We start from the raw sequence: 19,145 nt of genomic DNA on the forward strand, positions 1-19,145 counted from the left end.
TCAAAGTGACAATAATTAGAGCAGATTAAATGAGATCAGATTTATATCATTTTGAAACTTTTGTCAAACATTTATCACAATTTTGTTTGTTATTCAAATCGCCGGAGGCAAAAAAAGAAAGGGACAGTCCAAGTACAAGAAAAAGTTCAGGTCAAGACTGATTAATATTGGAAATGAGGAAAATCAAGAGGAACCATTGAAGATCCAACCTTTCAGATTATTGTCATTCTGTCATCTTCATACTTATTGTCATCTCTTAATGAAGACCAAGATGATGATGATGATTATGATGATGGATCAATAGCCATGAGAAAAAGGCAATGTTAATATTGTTTATTACGTTTCCCTGTTCAACTATTTCAATTCCCTGTGTTCATGATAAAAGTTCAAGTATGTCCTTGAGCCTGGGAAGGGTTCAAATAGTAATAATCAACTCTATCATTATCCTTGGGTATCTTCATGAGGATTCAGATGATGATGATTATTATTTTATTATTTCATTGGATTCAGAAAAAAGGTAAATAAATATTCATATATTTTATTGGGTGTGTTTTATCAGATTATTATCATCGGTTGTCTCTTGATTATAATCATTGTCGTGATCGTAATACTAATCAGTAAGATCACAGAAAATTTCAATTTCAATATGAATTTTTTATCAACAATTTATTTTAAAGCAGTTTTCATCTGCTAATTATTAATAACTTTGAACAATATTAATAATTGTTTGATTGAAAACCTTTACTTGTGTTTAGTTAATTGTTAATACTAACCAGTATTTAATATTTAATACTGATTATCATTGTATATTGGATTTGGTATCAACTTTAATGCAAACTTTTGATTAACTTTAGCAATCAAATTGAAATGATTTATTAAATTTCATCAATAACAAATTAATTAGGAAATAGAAACAGTTTCCATTATTTGATAATATTAATGGCAATTAATTAATATCGTTTAAACATTTTGATTAAATGGTGAATTGGAAAAGCAAAACAAATCTAATTAACCGTAATAATAATCAGAATGATAATTAATTAACAAATATGAGTTCAAATTAATCAGAATTGGAGGAAAAAAACTCTGTACACTAGCGACATCTCTTAACTGGTTATCTCACTAGAAAGATTATCGGATTGATTAAGAAATTATGTTTTTCTGTGTTGTTTAATTGTTGAAAAGTTAAATTGATTAATCGGATATTATTTAAGATTATGTGGTTTTTGTAGATAAATATTGTAATCAATTACAATTAAACTAAGCTTGATTTGATCATTCAAAGTGACAGTTATGATTAATCAATAATCAGCAAAAGTGTTGACAATTTAATTTGATATTGGCCAGAGGTTAATCTTAATTCAATTTTCCCTGAGTTAATTTGATTAACTTGAATAACATGAAAATTGAATGAATCATTTAATTGTTGTTGATTTAAACAAGATTATCATTGATGACAGTTGAATGTTTTATATGAGATGAAGTTTCTGATCAAATCAACTTATCGTAATTGAATTAAATTTAATTGTTTTTTTTGCTTCCTTGTGTTAAGTTTACACTTTAATAAGGATGAAAATTGAACTAATTGCTAACAATTAAATTGAATGAAACCATATCCCCCAGGGTTGTCCAGGTAAATTGTCAGGTAACAATCAAATGAAAATGCTGAGTAAAGGTTGTAACGTTTAACAAAAACAAACCCAAGTAACAATTAAAGTTAATATCATTTCCATTGAAATCAAATTCACATCATCATCATGATTCAAGTTTTGAGAAACATATTAAATTACAATTAAAATTAACCACAAAGTGTAATGTGATATCACAATTTAATAACAGTAACACAAATGTTAATTAACACAATCAACACACAAGAATAACCAACACAATCAATTCAAGTTGAAATTTGAATTACAATCAAGTAAAACAATTGATCGTAATCGAAAAATTGAAAGCATTAAAAGTTAATCGGTTAATTGTTTAGATCTTTCGTTTGATTTTTTTGTACCTTTCGTCGAACTGAAATAATCAGAACAATTTTCTAATGAATATCCTATGGGGATGAACAATTTTCATGGTAAATTATTTGAGATTTGAGGATAAAATTTTCACTTTTCTCTCTCTAACAATTAAGACATCTAAATAGATATGATTGATTGAGCAATTAAATTATCAATTGACAGAGTTAATGACAATCGATTGACAGTTTTGTATGATTAACATGATACAAAACATGACAGGTTGATGAATGATCGAGTTCTAGATTTAAAATTGAACCAGAATTAATTTTCTACTCTTTGGTGGGCTCAAGTATTTACTAATATTTACTTATTTCTATGCTGATCGATAATAATTTTCAAAAGTTCTGAGAAAAAGTTGAGATCACTTACTCAGTAAGTTCGAGTTGTAATTTTCGTCTTGAAGTGTCCAAAGGAGATAAAAGTTTTGATGTTTCCCGGCGGGAGATAATTGATGAGGTGTTGGTGGCCGTCGAAAATGAAATGCTACGTTTGAAAGTTTTACGAAACTTTTGTTCTGATGCGGAAATTTTATTAATTCGAGATGATGAAGTGGAAGAGGATGATGAAGATGCTGAGATGTAAGAACCACCCCCAGCACCAGTTAAACTGGAAAAGGAAGAGGTTAATGGAGATGAACATGAGCTTGATGTTGGATCAAAAGCAACAAGGATACCACTTCCGTTTCCTCCTTTACCAGCTAATCCAACAGCTGATCGAGATTCATCTTCCTCCATCTCTTCATTTTCATCAATCCAAGCATCCATTTTTCGAGGCGACCAATTGGCCATTTCGATAACAACAATATATACTGACCCAAACAAAGATGATGATGATGATCAATTGAATTTGAAGCTCACTGATTACAATCAAACTCTGTACTTTTTTCCCTTATCACTTTACCTTTTTTGATTAACTGTCTCAACTTAGTAGTATGGCTGATTGTGATTAACTGTGAGCAATTTAATTCACAATCAATTTACTAGAAACAAGTCTGAAGAGAGAGAGGCAGAGAGGTGAAAATACCCGCCGGGGTTTTTTGTCAAATTTTCAAAAAGTTTTTCCAACAAATCAAGTTTGTTGATGGTTATGATTGCTGATGAGGATGATAAGGGGTTTACACAGAGACACAAATCATTTGTTGGCTAAATTATGATGATTAAGATGATAGAGAGTCAATGTTTCATCTTCTCCCTTTTTCTATGCGAGATGATAAATCAAATCTTCAGTTACAGTTAGTAAATTTTAAGAGGAAAGACTTGGAAAACTATGAAACTGAATTTCTATTGAGATTTAATGGTGATTATGATGAGTATTCATGAGCAATCAATAAGTTTTTACATTGATTTTAGTTTTCGTTGACAAAGAAAAGGTAATACAATTAAATTGAACAATGAATTCACTGAATAAAATTTGGGTTTTTTTTTCAGAACTGTAAACACAACAGATACAATCAAAAGGTTTGGGTTGTTATTATTACTTAGAAATGAAACTATTCAGATAATAATAATAAGCAACTCATGAGAATCATGACAATGATGAGAAACTCAATCAAGGGTAAACTATCCCAAAGTCTTTGGAAGATGAGGAGAAAAAAAGACAGAGGAAGATACAGATGACTGAGAATATAAAAATAGAGAAAAGATTCAGTTCCCTCTAGATGAGAGACTCTGTCTACATGATAGAGACAAAAATCGAAAGGAAAATAAGGTAGAGTGAGAAAGAGAGAGAGAGAGAGAGGTGGAGATCATGATGATGAAGATAAAATAAGGAAGAAAAGAAATTCGAAGAAAGAGGAAAAAAGAAAGAGAAACAGAATTATGAGTTCGAGTTGGCAAGAGTTTCATCAGAATATCATGATTAGTATTATTTAGGTGCAAGGGAAAAAAAGGTTGACTCAATTATTCAGAGGAAAAAAAATTCTGTATCCATAACAATAACTTTCTCAGTAATAATATTGACAATTTCATGATAACTTCGTGAGAAATAGAAAGAGGAGAGAGAGAAAGAGAGAAATGAAAAACAATAGGAAAATACATTTCATACTGATGACCAATGATAATTGATTTGAAGTCTTTTATTTGAAAAAAAGTTTGTTATTGTTTCTTGTTTTGATTATAAACTTTCATTTTATCAAAAAAATATCAAAAAATTATGATTGATTGATTGTTATTGTTGTTGTTTATTAATAGCTAATATGAATTTCATCATACCTTTGTTAATATTGATTAATTTTCACATGAAAACAAAAACATTGATTATCATTGATGATGTACATTTATCTTCATTTGTGATTCATGATGATGATGATATTTATTACTTTTTTTTCTAGTATTGTCTCTGATTTCAAAAGAATTGATTTCAGGCCAAGAATCAGAATTTATCGCCATGAAAAATTACAAAGTAGAAAATAAACTTTCCAGGAAGCTAATCATCAACAGCGATGATAGGGGATGGGGGGGGAGAAGATGATGAGGATGCTTATGATGACGAAAAACAAGACAATATTACGATGAAGATGAAGATGATGATGGCGAAGATGATTGTTGTTGTTTTCTTTTCTTGGATCAAAAGATTAAGATGAAGATGAAGATTGTTTTTTTCTTCCTCTTCTTCTAATAGTTTTATCATCTTACAACTTTGCCATTGATGATAAACTGAGATGATGAGTATGTGAGATGAAGATGAAAGTAACAAATTAAAAACCAAAATGATGATAATTAGGATGATAAAGTGATGGTTAATAGTGTGAAATACAAACAATAACATGTAAGTCTAATGAGCTTTTTCACCATCATCACGTTGTTATTGTTTATACTCTTGGGATGAAGATGAAGATGACAAATTTTGATTGTAAACATTGACAAGGACAAATTCCTTATGTATTTTTAATATCATCTTATTCCCTTTTCATCTTCATCTTCATCATCATCGTCATCATCCTTTGTCTTTTTCTAATCATCATGATGCCAAGAAAACAATTACTAATCTAATCATGAATTAAACTTTTAGCCTTTTACTTATCATCATGTTTACTCAATTGTCTTTATCTATGTTTATCATCTTGATACAATTCATTTCATGACAACCTCATGAATTTCCTACTCAATTTTCATCAGAATCTGTAAGGAATTTGTAAGTAAATTAACACATGAATTGGAAATAAACATGAAAACCAAAAACTGGCTCATGATATTTACTATGCACTTGAAATATGATTTTAACTCAATTCAGATGAATTTCTTGAGAGTTGAACTTTTCTGATGAAATTCAGGTTCTAAGTTTCATCTCTAGAATCTTTCTCCGGAAATAGGTAATGATTTCTTTGCTTAACTCAATCATGGAATCATAAGTTTCCAGGTTATTGAGGCTCATGGAGAATCAAATATTCAGGTAAAAAGAGATCGATATTATGAAGAGAAAAGAAAAAGTTCTATTCGATCAGATTAGAATCTGGGAATCATCTTGATCTTTCAGTGATCCCATTAATCTGAAGCTCGAATCTGAACCAAGAAAAAGTTCATTTCCACCCAAAATAAGTTCTAATTTTTGCTCATTAAACTTTACTACCTTTTGGCAGCTCATGATAGAATCATGTACATGGAATGATCTGAATTTTCTAGATAGAATTTTAAATTTCCAATTCATTTGATTAAGATTGAGAAAGAAATTCTCCCTCGAACTTAATTTCTCACCATGAAACTGAGCATTCCTTTCCCAATTCTCATCTCATCTTCATATTGAATTTTTATTGCAATTAAATTAGATCATCAATAAGGTTAAAATTGAATCGACAAAAGTAATTGAATTAATCCAAAGAGACCAATAAATATTCATGATAATTTCCTATCGTTTGATTCAATGATTAATTTTCTAGACAAAAATTGTGATCTCTGAGTATCTAAGTTACTCAGTATTATCTGAGATAATTCACCATTGGAATTTCATCTTCTGAATGGATTAAGAATTAAGACTTGTAATCGAAAATTTCAATAGAGAATATGAATGGAAACGAATTTATATTCAAGTTCATCTGAAAAGTTCATCAAAGACTTTGAATCTACTTTTCTTTTCTTGCTGAATCACCATGAAGTTGCAAGTAGAAGTAAAAAATTTTGTTAAACTGAACACTTAACACATGTGAACGAAATGATAAGTGAGTCTTTGGGTGAACAAAAATTTCATCATGAAAATACAGAATTTTGAGCTCATGAGCCATTTGTTGCCATCTATCAATGAGAATTGAGACTAAAATGAGAAGTTATCATTTTCTTTTACACCAAATAACCAATAGATGGAAGTGAGTGTTTGATTTTCAGTTGGTTCTCCATGGTATTCAATGCTCATGACTTGATGATAATCATCTTCTTCTTTGTTATTGTTTACAGTTACCATGCATTCTCAGAAGCAAACAATCAGCTGATCAACAATCAATGTTTACAAACAGAAAAAGTAGATTTTCATTTACCAATAGAAGTCAAAATAAACTTGACGATATTGATTAGATGCTCAGGAAACTGGAATTTGATTGATGTTGAGTTGAAAACTAAATTTCCTTGATTGTTTGGTCAGTGTCAAAGTGATTCCAAGACTTTTAGTTTGATTGTTTATAAAACAATTTACATGAACAAAGGTGATAGAGAGAAATGAGTAACATGAAACCTGAATTAGTTTCCATGGTAAATTTAATTCTACGTTTAATTGAATTGTAAAGATAGAGAGGAAAAGAAAATAACATTTTCAAGAGAGAGAGAGAGAGAGAGAGAGAGAGAGAGAGAGAGAGAGAGCTGGAGATCATGATGATGAATAAATGAATCAAATCTTTGGAAAGACTCTGGAAATTAAATAAATGATAAATGAAACATGATGAAAAGGAGGAAAAAGTTATTCCTGTTACTGTGTAATCATCATCATGTTATTACTTCATCATGATGCTGTTAAGGTGAGATGGTGATGGTGATGATGATGATACTCATTTGATGTAAAGGTAAATATAACAAGTTCAATTTTCATTTTCTCATGTTTACCTTTCATGAAAAACTTTGTCAATAGTTTCAAGTTTGTTTTTAGTTTTCGTTTTTGATACTAACTAAATCAAATCCATTACCAATCATCATCAGGTGATAATAAATCAATCATATTTCAAGTACAATCATGTTTTCATTTCTTATTAGTGTCATCATTTCAATTGAATGATAACAATCAAACTTATCTTTCCCCCTCCTTCACTACACAAACACCACCCACTTCATGATTTAACCCCATGAAAATCAAATCAAATGCTGAGTGGATTGAATTGGATTGAATAACAATATAAATACAAAGCTGAGATGTGAATTAATTGCTTGGAGTGAAAAGTAAATTGTCTTGTAATTGTTATGCAATTTGATTGTCATCAAATTAATGGAAATGATTACAATTCATGAAGGATTATTCATATAAATGATCAATTGGTTTTTTCCGATAGATAAAAAAAGTGAACAGGAAAATATTGGAATCAATATTTTTCTCTTTCTTTCTCTTTCTTTTCATTTCAGGGTAATTCATTTCTTCACCCAATGAACCCAAACAACAACAATAACAATGTAATTGTAACAATTTGGTTAACAACAATAATCGAGATGATCAGTTAAGATCTCAATGATTGATGCAACTTGGACTTTCAAGGTTAGTAAATTTCATTGAATTCAGATTATTCTTGAACTTTAACCAGTAGAAATAAAAAAAGTACAATATTAGACAGGGAAAAAATGTTCATCATCATGCAAAAAGATAATGTTATTTCAACTGAAACAACAAGAGCATCGATATCATCGTAACCACTTTTACATATCACTGAGATTCAATCGATACCCATGATGATGATTCTTGGATGAATCGATTATTTTGTTGGCAGAGAAAGAAAGAAAGAGAGAGAGAGAGAGAGAGAGAGAGAGAGAGAGAGAGAGAGAGAGAGAGAGAGAGAGAGAGAGAGAGAGAGAGAGAGAGAGAGAGAGAGAGAGTGCGTGAGTGAGAGAGATGAAAATTATCAAGATAAAAAGGATGAGGATGAAAAGAAATTGGAATATTAATGGATAGTAATGAGAAGAAGAACTGGAATGAGAGTAGAAAAAAGAATTGTTCTTATCATCTCTCTTTCTCCTTCTTCATCCTCTCAGTTGTTCAGAATTATCCTCCTAATCACCAATGTCCAGAATCATCATCATGAAGAAAGAAAAAAAGAGGAGAAAAAGAAATAAATTCAATCCTAATAATATAATACGAAATAAGAAGAAACTGAATGAACTGATGAACATTATCTAACCATGATATCCATTAACACCTTCATCATGGTGAATCAATTTCATCATGTCAACTTTCATGACACTAAGATTATCCAAAGAGATCAACAGAAAAGCAATACTTTGCATTTAGTTGAATATCTTAATGTATCTAAGTCTAGATTGACCAGGAGAGATTAAGATTAAGATTAAGAGATTGAAATAAAAAAGAGGAAAATCAAGTTACTCGAAAAGCGGAAAAAAATCATTCTTATTATCATGATTATCATGAGATTCTAATAATAATTATTTGATAACTTGGAGGAAAAATAATCAATCAATTGATAAGTATCATGATCAACAACAGGAGATACCAATTGATTGCTGATCAGTGATTACATGAAAAATGAAATGAGTACATTGTTAATCAGCTGTAAATGTGATAACAATAATAATAAACATTGATTGAACATCATATGTTTTCATTACCTTGGAATCAGGTAAACATTAATTCAGCCAGAATCATAATCAGAATCAGCAATAAGTTAACATTTTGCCGATATTGATGATGATCATCATCATTTTTATTGTAGCCAAAGGGGAGAAATGAAGATGACCATAATAATAAATGATTGTAATAATAGTAATAATGGATAATCAGTTTGTTCAGAATAATTCACCTGAAAACTATTAGTTATTATTGAGAGAGAGAGAGATGGAAAAAGTGTCCTGAACAATTTATTCTTGTTTATTTTTCGTTCGTTCAATGAAAATAGTACATTTAACACGAACTTTGTGAGAGAAGAAACAAAATCTAATATTTATTTACTTTCGATAATATTTATCAAATATTTATTCAGAATAGAGAAGGAAAAAAAAGTTGAACGAATTTCGAATAACCTTGGAATTATTAACAATTCTGATTCGTATTCTTTTCTTTTCTTTCGATTATCTCATGCAACTGACTTCATTTATCATGGTAACAATGAGACAGAACAGAGAGTTTACCATGTGTATGAATATATATATTTACGAACACAGGGTGACTCTGAAAGCGAATAGAAAATGAAAAAAAAAGTTTTTTCTTTTTCCATGGTGTTGGAATTTTCTCAGTTCATTATTTACCTTCCATGAAAATGGTCTCTCTCTCTCTCTGTAAACTCCACCATGAATATACTTTGTTTCCTTTGTGATATTATTAACAATGCTAATAGACTTTGTGTTCTGTCCCAATATCTCATTTCGATTACATTGAGAATTCTGGAGAATTTGAAGAAAAAATAACTTTTTCTCTCTTTTTCTTCAAATTCAAAGAAACAAAAAGTTCCTTTCCAAATTATTTACCTCTTATCACCAAGCAACATTTGACATTTTAACCTTTTCCATGAGCTCATAATTTCATGGTATAAAGTTACACCGAAGCAAAAAGTTACCCTGACAAATTATACAAAGATAATCATGATTATTTCATTTACTCAGGCAAACAAATATCTTTCCAAATTCACCAACAAAAGTCATATTATTATGTTGGAGATTATCATTGGTAAGAGATTAATGAAAGGATTAACGTTGATCTTTTTTACATCAATGTTATGACAAAAGGTAATGTTATCAATATAATCGTTTTCATATCCATACAAAAGTTATCATCATTTCCTATGATATTCATTGAATATTAACTTGAGATCAATTCCTATTCCATCAGATATCATGAGTCTAACCCATGGGAAAAGTTACCTGGTAAGTTGATTCAATCTGAATTTGCAAGGTGAAAAATTTATATAAGAGGAAACTTCAAATCCATAAGAAAGATCAATAATTTTATCAATCAATTCATTTAGACTTTTTTTTTATTATGTTCAATTTCAATTACTCTTATCATGGTAAAAGGTTCAAGGATTCATGCTAAAAGTGATACAGTTGAATAATTTATATGTTAATCATCATCTTTACAGTTTGGGTCTAGTTGATTAATTAACCATGATTAAAGAATTGGAGAGGGAAAAATAAAAACAACAACAAAGGAAAGTTCATTAAATGATTATCGTTGTTAACGATGGATACTCATGGTAATCATCAGGTTCAATGCTAAACACACCAAGAAAATTAAATGATCTTTCAAAAGGTTCAACATAAATTATTCATGTTGAATTCATTTAAAGTTTCATATTAACTTAAACTGAAATTGTTAATATTTTATGACAGAATAAGATAAATTCATCAACAACTTTTAACTTTTAATTCTTGAGTAACATTGGAACAATTTTCTAATTTTCACCTTAATTAAGACTTTGATTATAAATTTTAGGAGAAACGAAAAGAAAAACTAATAATCAAGTTTCTTCTCTGAATTCAGAAAAGAAACGTCCGAAGGTCCGATTAATTCCGAAGGAAGTTCTATGAGAGCCTATCTAATTTAAACTCATAACTAGGATGTCTAATCAAACTATATAATCAAATTGCTTTGTAGTATTTCCAACATTTAACTGCTACTTAATCTACTTTTTTGGATCATTTTGTTTTGGCTACTGGTCGATCTGAAGTTGTAATTTGGATTAACAAGCTGATTTGAAACAGGGTTAAATATTTATAACTCTGAAAAAGCTCCTTCGCCTGTGGGTCAATTCTTGAGTTTTGTCCCATTTACCTTTCATAAACATTGTCTAAATTGATAAAATTGATGATTGATTCCTTTCATAAGTATCATCTTTCTTGGTCACTAGTTGTGGGTTGCATTGATATTTGAATGCATAATAAATTCATGTGATTACAGTTTGTAGGCACTGGAAAATATTAGTGGAAAAGGGACTGAAAAAGATCACTCACTTTGATGGTAAGTATTGTATTGATTTCTGTTGATTTAAATGACACGTTAATGAGGATTTTCAACCAAATTCGAGCCATAGTTTACTCCGTCAATGCAGATTAATAAAACAAAGTCATCTTCCATTGACGCGTAAATGTATTATCACAATAAGCAGAAAGTTCTTGAGGAAAATTAAACTCTCTAAACTTCTTCCTACTGTTACTTGGGATTGACCACAAATTGATAAAGCAAAATTTTTCCAAGTGACCTTGAGACTAAAATGACATTGAATCGCCATCTCAAGGAGCTCTTTATGCTCTAGGAGAGCTTATATGCAAGTGACCTTGAATGACCTTGACCTTAGTACCAAACAAAACCCGAAGCTATAACAGTCACAAATACGTATTATCAAGAATCAGTGTTAACACCTCAAAAGTTGGTCTCTCGTAAAAGACAATAGGAAATAGGTTTAAATCAATAAGTTGATAAACAATAGGAAGAGAGCAGATAATATCAGAGAGAAAGAAAGAGATAAATATTAATAGATAACTGAAAATGTAAATTACCTTTCCCTGAATTTTGACAATTATTCTTGGCATTGTGGTGAATATTATTATTAATTTCTCCAAAATTATTTCTCTCTCTCTCTCTCTCTCTCTCTCTGCATTTTTCTATGTTCAGGCAAATAGAATTGAACTTTGATTTGAAAAAAGGTTTCTCTTAAAAAGAAAAGGTAATAAACAAAAGATATTCATTCATCTTCTTAGATCAGGTTTTGTGGTGTGAAGAAATGAAGGAACATGGAGAAAATGGGTAAGGTAACATGGGAATATTTATATCAATATATTTGAATAAAGCATTTAATAGAATGATGATAAAAGAGATTCCGAAGAACTGTGAATAATCAGTGCAAAGAAAAAAGGAGAACAAAAAATTGATTCTATTTTCAACAATTTACGTTTCAATAGATTTCATGATATGTGTTGAATACCATTTTGATAGAATGAATTTCTTATTCAACTTTAAGATATAATGATTATTAACTTTTTTTCTCGAAGTAGCAAAAAAGAAAAAGTTCTAAAAGATTCTTAAAACTTTCGAGTTATTTCATTTTCAAAGGTGGAAATAAATTATTAGACCAATCAAAAGTTTCTCCAAAGGGGAAATCTATTAGAATAGATTAAATACTTTCCCTACTAATCAAGACTCATATTCGATTGGCTATTAAGTTAATCACTTTGTTGGGAAAATAGATTTCCAATCAATGGATAAGCAATTAAGGAATCAATTGATTACTGAGGAATGTTGAGAATCTCAATGAAGTTCATTTGAATTCATGGGATGAATATTTTCTTTCTTATCCAAAGAAAATGAAACTTTTTTCTCTTCACTAGAATTGCGAACTTTTTTTCTACTCTATTCGAAAAAAAAATCATTCGAATACCAAGAATTAACTTAATCATTATGAGCTTTTCTTTTCTATCCCTAGATTGATTGTTCAAGTGAATTAATTAGATTGTTACAATTACAAAAATAAAGAAAAAGGTAAATTAAGAGTTTATATTCTTTGATTCCATTTCAATGATTCTATTATTTCATTTTCTTACCTGGCGATGATTATAATATTAATACAAGAGTTTCGAATTGAATCAATTTTAAACAATCAAATAATCAAAAGTCAAACAATTTAATTAGCAAAGGCTGTTGATTGTTTACAGTGTTCAGTCAGTTGATGATAATAATTTGATTTAATTTTCAAATTTGATTTTTAAATGGAAAAGGAAACACAAAATATCAACAAAATTGTTGACAAATTTCAATGAATTAAGTTAATTGTAAAATCAACTTATCGATCTACAGAAACATTATCATCATAATGATGTTAAGTTGGTATCTTAATATTTCATGGGAAAAGATTCAGAGCTCATCACACGAAAAAGGAAAACTTGAAGATTCTTAATTCTGAGTTTACTCTCTCTCTCTCTCCTGTCAACAGAAGCACTTATTGTGTGTGTGACTCTTGATTAATGAATTTTTCATGGGAGTGAAATGAGTAAATCAGGTAAATATGATAAAGATTAAGATGATGATCAACAAGATGATAACGATAAACAAAGATGAAGACAGTTAAATGTAGTTACAAGTTTAACCAAGGTTAAAATGTTGTGTAGCCTTTTAAGTGCCTCAGATTATTATTTAATGATTACCTGATTGTTGTGATTAGTAAATTGTGGAAAAGGTTCATTTATTGTTTACTCCGTGTAGTCTTTTGATTAGCAACAATTTAAACGATCAGACTGATTGAAGGATTGAATGAAATCATTACCATGATAATTTGTGGCTTCACAATTTTCACATTTACATAAATGTAAGATTAACTTTCATTTCAAGTGAGAAAATTTTTTATCATAATTAATATTAGTACTTCAAGCAAGTGGATCAACAATTAGTAAATTGTGCTGGTTATGGTTATCATTTTCAAGGTGAATTGTAAATACTGATTGAATATATTTTTTTTTCTCGCTTCATTATATTTAATTGAATTGAATCAATTTGTAAATTATAATTCAATTAGATTCTAGGGATAAGTTAAGGGGAGTTTGGGATTAACTGGTCAAGGATAATGATTGAGTATTTAATATTTATATTATTCAATGATTGTGCTTGATGATGATTAGATTTGATTGAATGACTTTGATCAGCTTGAACATTTTGATTTTATCATTTAGATTCATGGTCATCAATGATATTGATTTTACATCATGAAAAAGATGAGCAGACGTAAGAGTGGCAAAAGATGAAGATGATGAGGATGCACGAAGAGGAAGAGGAAGTAAGGAGGAGGATGGAGATGAGGTGATGAGAGATATTGTGACGTTGGAAAAAGTTAATTCCGTGGTAATTAACATGAACAAATAATAATTCATGAAGTTCTGATTAACAGGTGAATGAGAGAGCGAGAGAGAGAGAGAGAGAGAGAGAGAGAGAGAGAGTATGAGATAAGATTTCAGGTTAATCGTAATTAATTGTTAATCATCTGTCAAGGCAACTATTTGTTACCAACAATCTATTTGCAACTTTGATAGAAAATTTTTTCCTCTAATTATAAATCATTCTTGGAATTATCCTTAATCATCACCATGATAATGATGAAAATTGAGCGTGTTCAGTGAAAAAAAAAGGTCCAACGATTGATCAAGAGTAAAAATCATCTTCTTCCAGATAACTAAAGATGACAAAGTTGATGATGATGATGAAAATGACGATAGAGGAAGTTAACATGATCAAGATGATACTAACGATAATAACAATAATGTTCAGTGAAAAGATAAACGAAGCAGGGGAAATATTTCCAATATCAGAATTACAGGAAAGAGAAAAGAATAAGAATTTTTTTGAAAGAGAAATTTTTTTTTTGTTCTTCTTCATCTTCGACAAATACTAGTGAGTAAAAGTAAGAGAATTGAGAGGAAATTGAAAGGGTGGAAGATAAGAGAATGAGAATGATGATGAAGATGAAGATTTTGTAGGCGAAAAAAAAATTCCATCAATTCAATATCTTGACGGGTAATCAAAAGTTTGCTTTTCTATTTCATTCTTATTCTGTATCTGATTATTCAACAGAATTTTTTTTTCTTTCCTTTATCAGTTTCAATCTTATTCTTTGACCATCAAGGTTACTCATATATCCCATGAATACACCATCAACAACACTGGAAATTGAACAATGTTAACATGATGATGATGGTAATTCACAAGTGGCAACAAATTTGAGCAGCAAAATGAATGAAAGTTTGCAAATAAAATGATTTGAACGGATAAATCTGATAAATGTAATTGCAATTGACTTTAACTGTCATCTTATCAATTGTAACGATAAGCAATAAAATCAGAGGGAAAATCTTGAAAGTTAACATGCTGAAAATGGTTTAAGTAGAAAGAGAAACAAAAAATTTCTGCTTCATAAATCATGATAAATATCATGAGCATCATGTATTATATTGTTTCACATTTATTAGCATTCATATTGGTAACTAAATCATACCCTCATCATGTTAATCATAACATTGTTAATGGTCTGAAGAGAAGACAAAATGTATCAAAATATTTTTCCATGATAGCATGATAACTATTACTACTGAAATTGGTGAATATTTATATGAATGAATAACTGTCAGTTGTGTGAACTTATCATCAGCATTGGATTGTCATGAATTTTATCATGATAAACCTGAGGATTGGAAATGAGATAGGAGTTGAATAAGGGAAAGGAATAAGTTTTTTTCCCATTTACATGATAATCATTATCGTCAACATGATTTTCATTAACATTATCTTCATCATGATGATTCAACTTCCTCATGAGACTTTGAAATAACAATAAAATTATCGTATATAAACATGATAACTTATTATGGAGCAAAGAAACTCAACAATTAATGAATTTATCAATATGATGATGAAGATAATCATCCATTAGATTGATAAAGTTTCTAGGATGAAGAGGAAATGGTTTACTGTCTCATTCAGATTCAAGTTTATAGCAATAATTACATGGTAAGAGTTTGAACGTTTTCATGTTACTAGTGAAATCATGTTGCCAACCATGAAATGAACAGTTTCAGGCCTCATGGGAAACATGATTAATCAATCATAATCTGGATGAATATTTTTCTTCTTCTCTTCCATTCAAAATTCATCAAGATTCTGATCAACATGAACTTTCATCGATCATCGATCCAGTTCAATCTACCAAAATCTCAGACAATGTCACCATCATGATGAAAAAATGATTTTGTTGGAGAAAAAAAATTCTTGTCCAGATTAGACTTTTTTTTATTCTTCTCATCTTTCCAACCAGAATCGCCATGAAATTTCATCATCATCTCTCTCCAAAAGAATTGATATAAAAAGTTAAGAAATAAAAGTTAACTCATGATAACCATGAACTAGAATGAAATTACAATTCAGAGATAGAATTCAAACTAACCTATGAATTCATGGTTTGTATTTAACAAATGTTCCAGGAAATTCAGTTTACATGGTGTTATAATTATTAGCTCATCCACAAGAATTCATGTTCATGGTAAGAGAGAGAGAGAAGAGAGAGAGAGAGATAGAATTGAAAGTTCTGAAAAAATTATCATGTCAACTTTGTCTAGAAAACTATTGTTATTATTTTCTCATTTTTGATTAGAAAATTTATCCAAAGGCAAATTAATTGTAATTAATAATTCATCAAAAGGAAAAATGTTTCCATGATAATGAATTGAGATTCATTTTGGTTCAATGGAAAAAAGCAAAAATAAAGTTATCAATTTATTTTAATGAATAAAAGTCAATCTTAATTATCATTACCATGATCATCGCGATTACTATTGATTGAAATTAATGATTATCATGTTCAATTGTTGCTGAGTCTCAAGACTTTGAGGTTATCTCTTGCTCAATGTTTTCTTAGGCAGAAAACAATATTAGTATAATATGAAAAATAAAAGTTCAGTACTTACAACATGATGATAGGAATCAGAATCAGTGATTTTCCACCGGTTAGAAACAAAAGTAAACGCCAATATATTAAAGTTTATGATACAATTTATCTGGTTCAATGAAATTTTGGATTGATAACAAAAATTTTGCTCTCTGACAACTTTTACTCACGAGAGAGAGAGAGAGATGAAAATGATCAAAGATTATCATGATAAATGAGAAACATCATCATGAAAACTAAACTGAGAAAATATTGAAAAATATTATAACTTTATCAACATCTTAAATTAGCTCACCAACTAATTATCAACTCATGATAATCAAAATTAAGTTAATCATTTTACTGATTCTGTTTTGTATCAATAATTTCACACAAAGAGAGCCTTTTGTTTCATATAAATATATGTATATAAATACATGAGTATATACATCATGTTATCGGAATTTTCAATCTTCAGATTCTTTCCCCATGAAATCAGTGATACATTTTTACTACTCTTTCAGTTTGAGAGTGAAAAAAAAACAACAAAAAAAATCAAGCAACAGAGATACATGAACATAACATTTGCCACCCTCTTTAATTCATGATTAATTGTCGTTGAACTATTCAGATTTAGATTCTAAATATATCATGTGAGAGCCCAGAAAACCAGGTAATTAACATGAAGAAAGATGAAGATGTATCCTGTTAATGATGAAAGATTTGAGATGTAATAGTTAATAGAGACAAAGATGTGGAAAAAAGGATGAAGATGAATTATGCAATGGTGGTGAGAGAGAGAGAGAGAGAGAGAGAGAGAAAATAGGATTCCATTCATAGATCAACACTGAATAAGAATCAGAATTTGAGAAAAGTTCAGAGAAAGAAGAAAAAAATTCCAACCAATTATCTTAATGTTGGAAAAAAACAGGATGAAAAAAAGAAGCTCAAAAAGTCACTCATGACATATTAGTTTTTCTTGACTTCTTATCAATCTTATCATGTTATTATTATGATTATAGTTATTATTATATATTCATCATTATCATCATCATGCTGCTCACCTTCATCATCATCCAAAGTCTCAGGCAACTTTCAATGTGTCAAAATGAGAGACAGCCTTTTGATTTGGCAAACTGAACTTTGGGTGTTCACTTTCACTATTTTTTTTTTGCTTCTCATCATCATAACTTGCGTGATATATTTTCATGATAATCATCATGTCGACTCATCTTCGTCATGATAATAATAATGAGCTATCCGGATGTTCAAATAGAAATGAGAGATCAGAAGGAGCGAAGAAATGAAAAAAAAACTCATCTCTGACACTGGAATGCGTTAGTTTAGGAGCCATGAAAGAAATTCATTCTTAATGAAAGAGATAATTCCTGAGGTGAATCTGAATACAGGGGAAAAAATTCCAACTTCTCATGTATTGGTTTCCCTTTAATCTAATATTCAATTTGAGATAATCAACTTATTACAATAACGAATGATAATATTTGGAATCACAGAATAGACAAAGAAAAAGGTTGTGTAATAATTTCAAGATGAATGATGATCATCATGAAAAACTTTTCAAACAATTCAAAGTAAAAAAGATTATCACTCATGTTGAAATTCATGCTGATATGTTGACAAGAATGAGAGAAAGAGACAAAGCAAGAAAAGAGTGAGTGAGTGAGTGAGAGAGAGAGAGAGAGAGAGAGAAAATAGGATTCCATTCATAGATCAACACTGAATAAGAATCAGAATTTGAGAAAAGTTCAGAGAAAGAAGAAAAAAATTCCAACCAATTATCTTAATGTTGGAAAAAAACAGGATGAAAAAAAGAAGCTCAAAAAGTCACTCATGACATATTAGTTTTTCTTGACTTCTTATCAATCTTATCATGTTATTATTATGATTATAGTTATTATTATATATTCATCATTATCATCATCATGCTGCTCACCTTCATCATCATCCAAAGTCTCAGGCAACTTTCAATGTGTCAAAATGAGAGACAGCCTTTTGATTTGGCAAACTGAACTTTGGGTGTTCACTTTCACTATTTTTTTTTTGCTTCTCATCATCATAACTTGCGTGATATATTTTCATGATAATCATCATGTCGACTCATCTTCGTCATGATAATAATAATGAGCTATCCGGATGTTCAAATAGAAATGAGAGATCAGAAGGAGCGAAGAAATGAAAAAAAAACTCATCTCTGACACTGGAATGCGTTAGTTTAGGAGCCATGAAAGAAATTCATTCTTAATGAAAGAGATAATTCCTGAGGTGAATCTGAATACAGGGGAAAAAATTCCAACTTCTCATGTATTGGTTTCCCTTTAATCTAATATTCAATTTGAGATAATCAACTTATTACAATAACGAATGATAATATTTGGAATCACAGAATAGACAAAGAAAAAGGTTGTGTAATAATTTCAAGATGAATGATGATCATCATGAAAAACTTTTCAAACAATTCAAAGTAAAAAAGATTATCACTCATGTTGAAATTCATGCTGATATGTTGACAAGAATGAGAGAGAAAGAGACAAAGCAAGAAAAAGAGTGAGTGAGTGAGAGAGAGAGAGAGA

General features: G+C 29.5%; 1 protein-coding gene across 2 annotated transcripts in view; it reads right to left on the reverse strand.

Annotated features, from left to right (window-relative positions):
- Positions 1 to 16,738, reverse strand: part of LOC128387925 (cAMP-specific 3',5'-cyclic phosphodiesterase, isoforms N/G-like) — a 40,241-nt gene extending 23,503 nt beyond the window's left edge. Inside the window, exon 1 of one of the 2 annotated variants that reach the window (XM_053347225.1) lies at positions 16,595 to 16,738. In XM_053347225.1, coding sequence (XP_053203200.1) covers positions 16,595 to 16,599 — 5 coding nt within the window. In that variant the 5' untranslated portion in view covers positions 16,600 to 16,738. Of the gene's footprint in view, positions 1 to 2,390; positions 3,598 to 16,594 lie in introns of those variants that run through there. The other variant, XM_053347222.1, reaches the window with a different exon arrangement.
- Between the last annotated feature and the right edge of the window lie 2,407 nt (positions 16,739 to 19,145).

The sequence above is a fragment of the Panonychus citri genome, unplaced genomic scaffold, assembly GCF_014898815.1.
Source record: "Panonychus citri isolate SS breed McGregor unplaced genomic scaffold, ASM1489881v1 Contig00095, whole genome shotgun sequence".
Lineage (NCBI taxonomy): Eukaryota > Metazoa > Arthropoda > Arachnida > Trombidiformes > Tetranychidae > Panonychus > Panonychus citri.